Source organism: Austrofundulus limnaeus, unplaced genomic scaffold (assembly GCF_001266775.1).
Source record: "Austrofundulus limnaeus strain Quisiro unplaced genomic scaffold, Austrofundulus_limnaeus-1.0 Scaffold46, whole genome shotgun sequence".
Taxonomy (NCBI): Eukaryota; Metazoa; Chordata; class Actinopteri; order Cyprinodontiformes; family Rivulidae; genus Austrofundulus; species Austrofundulus limnaeus.
The window spans coordinates 2,335,645-2,346,142 of record NW_013952448.1 but is presented as its reverse complement, the minus strand read 5'-3'; the positions used below and the strand labels follow the sequence as shown (position 1 = coordinate 2,346,142).

The following is a 10,498-nucleotide window of genomic DNA, read 5'->3' as shown; positions in this document are numbered from 1 at the left end:
CCCCCAAAGACCCTCCTGACCAAAACCACTTACCCAGTCTCTGAAGCGTTGTTGTTTGTGAATAAAAAAGAAGTGGAGGCAGAAAGCAGGGATCTGGACTTTATGCAGATGTTTACTGGTTTTTCTTGATATGCAAATAAACACCCAATGGATTCACCGTGTTTGCTTTTCTGAAGAACAAGTCATTTTGTTTTTAAAAGGACAGACTCAAAGATACTAAATGTTCAGAGTGAACAACTGAGTTCCTGCTGAAAACTAATTTTAAAATGAACTTCCCAGGAGACAGTTTTAACTTCAGAACATTCACGCATGAATTACTTCAAGTTCGTCAATGAAAACCAACAATAATCACCAGCTGAACAAGTTCTTGTAAACAGAAAAAGATCATTGCAATGTTCTGATGCTTTTTAAAATTGTTTTCTTTATAAAGTCAATGCCAAGTCAAAGTTTTAATCAGTTTAACAAAAAAGACAGTTTGTACAAGTTGTCTACTCTGTTTCTGACATTTGACACTTTTCACAGAGATTAAGTGGAACTTATGTGGTTTTAGTCAGCCAAAAGCATTTAAAATCATTCACAGAGTTTGTAGAGTCATCAGTAATCATAAACACATCATCACATAAACTCAACTTAGGTTAACTATTAAAACATTCTAGGGGTCAGGATGCTTGAACAGAATCCAACTGGATCAAATATAAGTAGCTCAAACATCCAGGCTAATCCAGTGGAAATATATTCACTTCAGAGTCAAACTATAGATTTGATCTCAGAAATAGTGACACCTTTTCCAGAACAACTTGAAGCATCTTTATTTTTTTTCTTCAAAATACCATTGGGCCAATTTTACTCAAACTCTCAGGAAATGCTGAGAAAACAGAAAAAATGACTATAATTCAATCTGTTTAATGGAAATTAGTTAAAACTTTGAAGTGGTAGCTGAGAACCAGCTCCAATACATTCTGAGCATTTTATATTGATTTCTGCTTAAAACCATCAACTGCTGGAATTAACTAATTGACCTTAGCCAACATAAAAATGATCTTAACTCAGTTAATCTTACAAATATTTAGCTGATTTTAATGTAGTAGCAGCTGGAAGTCACAACATATTCTGAGTGTTAACCGTTAGCATGAGATCACCAAATTTCAAGATTGTGCTACAGCCTATTGGCAGCAGGTGATGTGTGTTCCTTCAAGGAAAGTGAGGCCTTTAATTGTTCTAGAGACCACTAGTAGACACTGCTACCCTTGGGTCAGAAAGAAGAAAATTTGTTTTTTAGTTTGATCCTCACTAACTTCATTACATTTACATTTCTCCCATTTACAAATGGTTCAAGTGACATCATCATAATCATGGAGTAAATCCCTTTTGAAAAGTTTGTCATCATCTTATTTTTCTTTTTCTTTTTTTCCAGGAAATGAGAGTGATGAAAGTTTGACTGGAAAGTCAGGTTATCATCTTATCTATGCAAAATAACTCTATCCCCATACAGCCATGCAAATAAAAGCTACTGCAAAATAATTTACCTGGACAAACCTACATTTGCCAGACTGAAGTTTTTTTAAATAGATTTCATGTGGAAGAGGTTATTTTAAACTCAGCAGCCACATTTAATCTTTTCTTTTGTTCATATCTATTAGATGATGTCTGAGAGGGACATGTGGAGGGTTTGAACAGAAGATCAAGTTCATGAGGAGGGAGTTAATTTTATTTTAAATATATTTGTTTTGTGATTCACAAATAAACATATTTGCAGAAAACTACTGTTATTGGAGTACTGGGTATACAAATAAAAATATTTGACTTGATTGTAGAGTAAAATCTATTGATAAATGTCAGGGGAATTAAAACATTTTTTAGGACTGTGTCTGATTAAAGTTTAAAGTATTTTTATTCAAGTCCTCGTGTCTGTCTGCTATTTGGGTTGATAACATCTATCAAGACAGACTGGGTCTAAAGTACAGGACTTCAGTGCCCTCCTGTGGTAGTAAAAATATATAAAGTTGTTTGAAAGTGTTCTTTTATTGATTTATTTTTGGGGAAACAGACAAAGTTTCATCCATTTGTTATCTTGACCCACTTCTTACTGGGTTGCAGGGAGCTGGCAACAGCTCCATCCACTTCACCGCCATAAGAAAGTTTTAGAATGTAAAATAATTAAAGTCAAGCAAATATTAAAAGGAGTTATTTTCAAATTAAAACAAATAAAAATATTTACGATTAAGAAAAATAATATGTTTTTCATTACTGCATCAAGCTGTGAACAAAAGTGTGGTCGAGGCCGTGGCTTCAGAAATGGAGTTAGTTTTAAAGAGAGCTGAATGATCACATCTGAACAGAAGAGATCAATCTTCTGCAGAATATCAGAGACTTCTCATTTTTCTCTTCGACTCATTTTATTTATTATCTGTGAAAAAAAAACAATCTATGACTGTGACACCTGAATCATCCTGTGGCTTTAAGGATAATTAATAAACGTTGCTGCAGTGAAGCTTTGCATTTAGTTGTCCTGTCTGAGTCTGACTACTAAACTGGTCATAGTTTTTACTAAGAGGGTTAAGATTAGTGTTTGGGAACACTAAATCTCCAAAACTTCTGTCACATCACATTTCTGACCACCATTATCAGCTTAATCAGAAAGACGTTAGAAGCATTCAAGAACACAGAAAACTAAATAAATAAATGAGAATTAACTTCAAATTACTCTGTTTTCACATTTTTTTTATCACTTAGTGAACCAGAGTGTGTTAACTTCTGCCTGTTATTTCCTTTATTACTTTACAATTTTTGTGTTTCAGTTTTTGTTACCATATAACGCTCCTTCATACATAACCACAGCAGATATACATGTTTTTATGGTAAAAAGAGATTCTTTAATATTTACAGATCTATTTTTGCTGGTGAGGACAAATCCATCAGTACTCACTGAGGTCTGGAAGAACCCCACCTCCACCCTGCAGTTATAAACAGAAGTCATCGCTTCAGTTTGTTTCATGCAGGCGGCGTCAGCGTCATGGCAGCAGCGTGCACTGTAAAAGCTGCTATGCTAATTTGCCTCTTGACTTCCTGCCAGGCCGTCTGTGGATCAGCTGAGTTCTCAATGTCAAACAGCGCATCGTAGATCCCGGGGAAAGACTCGCCTGCGTATTTGTTATGACTGCTGGGAGCAAAAATCACGTGTCTGCAACAGAGAGACAAGAGGAAGTGTTCATTACAGAATGTTCTGGAGATGTTCGCTACAAAGTGTTTGTGTGGTTAAAAGAATCTCGAAGTAGGTAAGAAAAAAAATGTCCTGAAAACGTTCAAACTCTAATCTCTAACTTCATTCCTGAAATCCCACTTTAATTTAATGTTGTGTTATGCCTTTTTTTTGTTTTATGTCCTGAGTTGCAGAAAACCATGTCAAGTTTTTTTTACAGTAATAATACAGACCATCAGTGTGTGCATCAACTTTATTTTGAAAAACATTGTAAAACTGCACATGTAATTGTTATTACACAATTAATTTCTAAAACTTTAATTTATAAATGAGCTAATAATGTACTTGGGGTTGCATTTTTACTGAGCACAAAATGATCAATCAAAACACCCAATTTTAACTAAAAGTACTCTATGATCATAAAAGCCAAAAGCTGATGAAATTTGTATCAGCTATTTAAAATAAGTAGGATTTGTGCGTGTGTACCTATTTTATGTTACCTTTTCCACCAGCAGTCCTGGACTGCTGGTAGGTGAACTGCCAGTCCTTTTGGAGACCAAAGACCGGTCCCGGTATGGTGGAACACCGTTTTTGGTTTAGGGGTTAAGTTTAGGACTAAAGTATGAATTGAGGGGTTAGGGTTAGTTATATGCTGTGATATGGGTGGTGGGTCAAGTTTAGGCTACAGAAATAAACTGAGGTCAACATACGATTCTAATAAGGATGTGTGTGTTTATCATTTAACCAGGCAAATCCCATTGAGATTGCAAATCTGTTTTGCAATGGAGGCCTGAAGGCAACCTAATGTACATGTTTTTGGTCTGTGGGGAGAAAACAAAGTACCCAGATGAAACCCATGTAAACACAAGGAGAACATGCAAACGCCACACAGAAAGACCCTGGGCCCAAACCCAGGACATTCTTGCTGTGAGGCATCAGTGCTAACCACTGAGTCGTCATGTTTGTGTGTGTTTTTGTGTTTGAGAGTGACTTACCTATAAAAGGGTCTTCCAGGTAAGCCAAGAGGGTCAATAAAAGCTCTCTCGAGGTACATGAGTTGATCATTCATGATTCGTACTTGTAAAGGACTGATTCACACACAAACACATTAAGTACTGTTAGACCTCACGCTGTAAAACTCAACACAAGTTTCAGGAATTATGAACACTTGAGCATTTAGCATGAACCAGAGATAACCAGAGATGTGTAACATGTAAATGCTCTCTCACTCTTCTCTGTTGACAGTTTGTAGGCGTTCATTGAAATCTCTGGCCGCGGAGGTGAAGTTCTGCACGGCAGAAAAAAGGGAATCTAGGGGAAAAATGTGTATTTTGTGCTCAATAATATACACAAGCACTACTTACAAAATCACATATATTTGTGCTACACCAGTATCACTGCTAAAAGTAGTGATACTCAGTGTCAACTCACCAAACGACACGTTGTACATCTCCATTTGATCAGGGTTCCTCTGTGCCACCTCTGCGATGCTCTGTGCGTATTTCCTCAGCGAGTCTGCGTACTCGTTGACATCGAGAGGAAGCAGCTGGGAGTCCGCCAACAAGAAGACGAGTCCTGCCCTGACCTGAGCCACCACTCGGAGCCTTTTGAAGGTCGGGTCGTAAAACTTCTGCACGAGCTCGAAGGTTTCATACACGCTGTGATAGACTGGGTAGCTGCTGTATCGCTCTGTTTTCTGAAAGGACACAGATCACAGTCTAGTCCAGGAAAATCCATTTTAAACTTTTCCTCTGACTCAGTGCTTTGCTTAAGATGCAAGTCACTGTAGAACTTGAGAAAGACACATTGGTTTGAGCCATTTAGACACAACAAACTCTTTGTTTTTAGAGCCTACATCCATTTAAATTCACAGAAACGACACTGAAAATTGTACCAAATAAAACTACTTTAAGAGGACAATAAAGATCTTGGTAAATAAAACCAAATGAGTATATTCTCAGAAACAGGCTGACATTTTGAATATATCAGTTATACTATATAAACATACCATAACATTGCTACAAATTTTGTGATATATGACATTTCTCACCTTATTCTTGGTGTATCTGGCTCGGCCTGCTGCAATTCCCAGTCTGATGAAATATGCTTCGAAATCACTGCCTGATCCAAGTTTACTGATCCTGTATCAAACCTCATGTTACACTCATGTAGTTATTTTTTACAGACATTTCTTGGTAAACAATGAGCCACAAAAGATAACATGATTATGTTAAAATCTTGTTCTGAATCCATTAGTCAAAAAGAAAATACACAAAAATATCTCTTAGTTTCCATAATTATTCATAATCTTTTTAGTTTTCCACACCTCATGTGTGTGAAGAATCTGAGTAATTAAATTACATGTTTTGGCTTTTATTTTTAATTCATTTGCCTAGTTTTATCATATTGAAGGATTGTAATGAAAACAAAATGTAAAAACTTACATTAAGATCCTGCAACCCTTTTTAAAAGCTATTGCTACAGTAAAGAATGATTCATTTGTAGCTTTAGTTACTTTAAGACTTTTAGAACAAACAGCAAAACATTCTGTTCTCCACAAACTCAGTATTTTTGTTATTTTGTTCCCATAGGTTTAATTACCTGGGTGCATCTCGATCATTGGTCCAGTTGTCCCTCTTGTGCCAACTCTCATAGAGAGAAACTCCCTCCTCTCCTTCCTCTGGACTGGCTATCTATACAGAAACAAGGAAAGGAAAAATAGAGACAAAAAAAAAAAAAAAAAAAAAAAAATAAACAAAAAAAAAAATAAAAAAATAAATAAATAAATAAATAAGGAAATGATTAATAGAATAACAAAATACTGGATAAGTTATTCAGTGTATGTATAAATCAGTTTCAGGTTATTCACCTGCTTGGTGAGGTCGTACACTACGGTGTGCAGAGATGGAGTGCAGTCAACCCTCAGAGTGTACATCCCTGTGGTTTAAAGACATGCTTACTTTCTCATATGTGACCAATAAAAACCAACCCCAACTTCATTACTGTTTTTCATTGTTTTGTTTTACTGAAAGGACATTAATGCTCACCCTCTATGGCAGAGTCTGCGTTGATGTAAGCCACAGCTCTCTCCTGCAGCAGCCTGGCGTTATCCTGTTGGAGAGAATGAAATGTAGTGAAGATGTGTGTCCTTCAGTGAGCAGATATCTGTATGTTCATATATATAGTACCTCTGCCCATTCTGTAGATCCCAGCAGGCCGAACTCTTCTGCATCCCAGGAGGCAAATATTATAGTCCTCCTCGGTCTCCATCCTACACAGGAATACACAACGAGGAGAGTTTAAAAGAGATATATTGTGCTTTGAAATTCTTCTTTTTCACATTTAAATCATTCAGCTGGGGTCCAAGTGGAACTGCAATGCTATGGTCTGAATTTCTCATTATTGTAACTCCACAAGCCCCTCTTTCACCCCAGGTGTGTCTCGAATCAACTCGTTTTGATGCTGCCTCTTTAAATCCGAATGAGGCGCTTCACACCCCGCCCCTCTCTTGCTTCCAGAGCGGTCTATTCTAGTTTGATAGGGGGGTTTACAACTATATAGCGGTGCAGAAACCTTTTATTTACAAATTAAAAGATGTCAACAAGGGAGGACTTGTCCATCCAGTTGGAGCCAGAGTCTGACCCAGAGTCAGAGGAGAACAGAGACGACAGAATTGTAGTTGGTAAGTCCAGACCTTGTGCTGTTCTGTTACAAATTCGGTGACTTAGCACAGGGAGAGACTAAATTCAAATTTTCTGAACTCCTAGAAACTCCAAGTACACAACAAACTGTATTTAATGGCTAAAAAAGGTGGATTTTGCGAGACGTCCACTTTAAAGCACGCACATGTTGATTCATTTACTAACTTGCAGAATTGTACCTTTTCTAAGCAGCCTGCCGGCGCTTCGCACGGTTTCATGAACCACTGCAGCTCCAGACATGGGGTCAATTCCTCCAAACACCCAGGCATCACGGTGACCTCCCAGAATCACATATCTGTCTACACAAACCCACCAACAACACAAAGCAAGAGAAAACCAGAAAACAAACAGCTCAGAATCTGGTTTTTACTCTTTGATAGTCCGGAAGCATTCAAACAAACATCACATTTATTCTAACACTCATATCTATACAGGAAAGGTTTTGGTTTTCTGTTGCATGTTTTGGTTTTTAGTCAGTACCTGGCTCCAGAGCTCCCCTGATCTTTCCAATGACGTTATAGACCCTGGTGACCTGGTTATTAGTGTGGATGTTCATACGCACTTTGCTGCAACATACAGAAACAAAATAAATGATACACATGCCAATAAAGAGATACACAAAAGCTACAGAGCACAACATCAGAGTGAGAATGGTCATGCAGATAAAAGAAAATCAACACACTCAGTCTGCAGCATCTAACATGAATTCAGCTCTTCACACAAGTAAAATGTCGGTAAAAAAGTTGCTTCTAGTGCTCCTGGGGGTGTTGATTGAGTCACATGTTTCCATACAAGGTTACAGTAATGTGAACATGAATGCGTGCCACAAAACAGAAGAGCCCTCATTGTTCCTCATTTTGGCTCTTTGCCACTCCAGCTCATACTTTTGGAGCAAGAGCAACAAAAAGGGGGTTGTGAGGGTACCTAAAACAGAGTGAAGTGGCAGAAACACAATAATATGATGAGAGGAAATAAGTGAGGGGGGAAGCTAAGAAGCAGGATGTGAGAATCTCATAATGGCAGCATGAAGAGGATACAAGTGGCCACTTTAACGCCGTGCAGAGTGACGAGTTCAGAGGAGCTCTTACTGGCTCTTAAAGCTCTCAGTGAAGCCTGGGCCGATCCTGTAGGAGACATTCAGTGCTCCTTTCCAGTTGTTGGGTGGAATCTGTCCTCCCATGTTCCTGTTGAAGGCACAAAAACCATGCACATCAATTTAAAACACCTTTCTACATTTTTCATGCTAAGCTAATAAAAATTAGCACAGCTACACGAAAAGATAAATCAGAAATTGAAGCAGTTGTACTTCAGCAGATGAATTGCATCGTGGAAGCCAATCGGGTGCACAGGGATGCTGGGAAGTCCCACTCCTTTTTCTGGGCTGAATCTATAGGTGTATTCTGGAAAAAAAAGACCTCTCTGCAGCTTATTGTGTTGTCACACAGGCTACACACAGACACACACATACAACACACCTTTAGCAGGGTATCCAGGTGTAAGGGGGTCTCCTGCTCCATTCAGGTTCAGAACATTTCCTCTCTGAACTCCTCCTCCAGGCAGGTTCCAGCCCTTAGGGTACGGCTGAACACAAGCACATTTAACTCGTCTTAAATCTTCCATTGTTTTCTGTCCTGATCTTATCTTTTGAGGGAAAATAAATGAGGCTAGTGTCTAAATTTCTGCGCTTTAAAAAATGAAATGTTGGATTAACTTAACCATGTTGTGTTACCTGGTTCCACTTAACTGAGTTGAGTAAATTCAAAGCAATATACCAGTTTTTTTAACCAAAGAACACGAGTTTGCTGCTTTGAATTTACTCAACTCAGTTAAGTGGAACCAGGTAACATAACATGGTTAAGTAAATCCAACATTTCATGTTTTACAGTGTGGCTGATGTTTTCATTTTACTTTGTAGACTCGGAGCTTTTAAAGTCTCACCTGGACTCCATCCGCCCAGTAATCAGCTGGATCTGAGAACATAATGATCCCTTTTGCTCCAGCTAACATGGCGTTTTTCACCTGCGTTTTGGATAGAGCGTAAATTAGAGCTGTGGGTGGTGTTCACGCTAAGCTAAATTATATTTATCTCTGTCAGAGTCAAACAGGGATGACTGAACTCATCAAGTGTATTAAGTAATAGATAAAAAAATCACAGTGTGGTGTAAGAATCAGAGCTTTGCTTACTTTATTACCCCGAAATACTTTCCCGTATCTGACAATGACGATCTTCCCCGTCACAGTGACGTTCATCTCCCTCTCTAACTGGAAGAAGTCTTCTGTTCGACCGTAGTTCACATAAACCAAATCCCCCTGCACAAAGACAACCAAGGAAGCACCTTTAGTAAACGCACGGTTCTACTTTTCGACGATGCTGCACGTTTGCTGGAAGCTGTACCTCAGGTTGTCCTTTGGCAGAGAAAGCGCTGTATGGGGGCACAATGTCTGGAATATCTTCATACCCTGGTGGAATCGGCTCAGCCAAAGAAGTGTTAAAAATCTGACAGGTCAAAGACAGAAGACAGTGGTTTCGGTAAATGCCCTAAAGCTGATCAGCACTAATAAAACTTGTACTTGACTTTAGTTTTAGTTTTTAGTACAGATTCTTATGTCTCTACACTTCTTTGCCTCTATTAATGGGATGAAATGAGACTTATTTTAAGCCACTCACAGACACCTTAAAATAATCATCTTTTTTCAAGTTTTTTCAAGAAAACAATTTTTTTTTACCAAAGATTGTACCATATGACTTTTGAAGTATTGCTGATAACCTTGAAAAAAAAATGACTTCAGCATTTCTTTGAGGACAATGTGATAATGTAAGATGTAACCATCAGTCTAATAAGTTGGTTTATTAGGTCATCAGAGTCGAACAGCTTGAGTACATTGTTGCTTTTGTTCTAGGGTGAAATAATGTTTTGCTTTTATTTGCAAGTTTGTTTACGGGATTTAGTTTGTTGTTCAAAATTTTACCTCATTTCAGTAATTTTTGGAGTTTCTTTCTGGAAAATCACCATAACACAAATTGTTAAGTATATTTACAACACTAAATGCTGATTACTTGTTAATAAATGTGAAATATATAAATGCTTTATCAAAACTTATTCAGATTATTCTAACATGCTTATACACTGCTCAAAAAAATAAAGGGAACACTTAAACAACGCACGCTAAGTCCAAGTAAATCAAACTTTTGTGACGCACATTCAACTCTGTACAGAACAAAGTACTCAATGCAAATATTTCATTGATTAAGATCGGGAGTTAGTGTGCGTTGTTTAAGTGTTCCCTTTATTTTTTGAGCAGTGTATATTCTGCAACAATCGATAGCAGATCCTTGTTTGATATTAATTAGAGACCTGAAACATCCAAACTCAATGATTGCAACATTTCTCAGCAGGCAGCTCTAATGCACCTCGTTCTTTGTGGCCTCTGTGCTGCATCGCTATCTCTTGTCCTAACTCAAGCAGAGGTTTATCTCCCAATAATGAGACTATAAAAGGACTCTGGACTTGAGCAAACCCCAGCAAAAAGGAGGTTAGAGAGAGAGAGAGAGAGAGAGAGAGAGAGAGAGAGAGAGAGAGAGAGAGAGAGAGAGAGA

General features: G+C 37.9%; 1 protein-coding gene across 3 annotated transcripts in view; it reads right to left on the bottom strand.

Moving 5' to 3' along the window:
* Positions 1–94: 94 nt before the first annotated feature.
* Positions 95–10,498, bottom strand: part of naalad2 (N-acetylated alpha-linked acidic dipeptidase 2) — an 18,594-nt gene continuing 8,190 nt past the window's right edge. For 2 of the 3 annotated variants that reach the window (XM_014007998.1, XM_014007999.1), the window contains exons 5-21: positions 9,296–9,397; positions 9,085–9,210; positions 8,839–8,919; positions 8,376–8,481; positions 8,207–8,300; positions 7,989–8,084; positions 7,381–7,466; positions 7,080–7,199; positions 6,388–6,470; positions 6,247–6,310; positions 6,069–6,136; positions 5,801–5,892; positions 5,250–5,340; positions 4,631–4,895; positions 4,429–4,510; positions 4,195–4,287; positions 95–3,181 (exon numbers count right to left, since the gene is read on the bottom strand). In XM_014007998.1, the coding sequence (XP_013863452.1) occupies positions 2,992–3,181; positions 4,195–4,287; positions 4,429–4,510; positions 4,631–4,895; positions 5,250–5,340; positions 5,801–5,892; positions 6,069–6,136; positions 6,247–6,310; positions 6,388–6,470; positions 7,080–7,199; positions 7,381–7,466; positions 7,989–8,084; positions 8,207–8,300; positions 8,376–8,481; positions 8,839–8,919; positions 9,085–9,210; positions 9,296–9,397 (1,839 nt within the window). In that variant the 3' untranslated portion in view covers positions 95–2,991. Of the gene's footprint in view, positions 3,182–4,194; positions 4,288–4,428; positions 4,511–4,630; positions 4,896–5,249; positions 5,341–5,800; positions 5,893–6,068; positions 6,137–6,246; positions 6,311–6,387; positions 6,471–7,079; positions 7,200–7,380; positions 7,467–7,988; positions 8,085–8,206; positions 8,301–8,375; positions 8,482–8,838; positions 8,920–9,084; positions 9,211–9,295; positions 9,398–10,498 lie in introns of those variants that run through there. The other variant, XM_014008000.1, reaches the window with a different exon arrangement.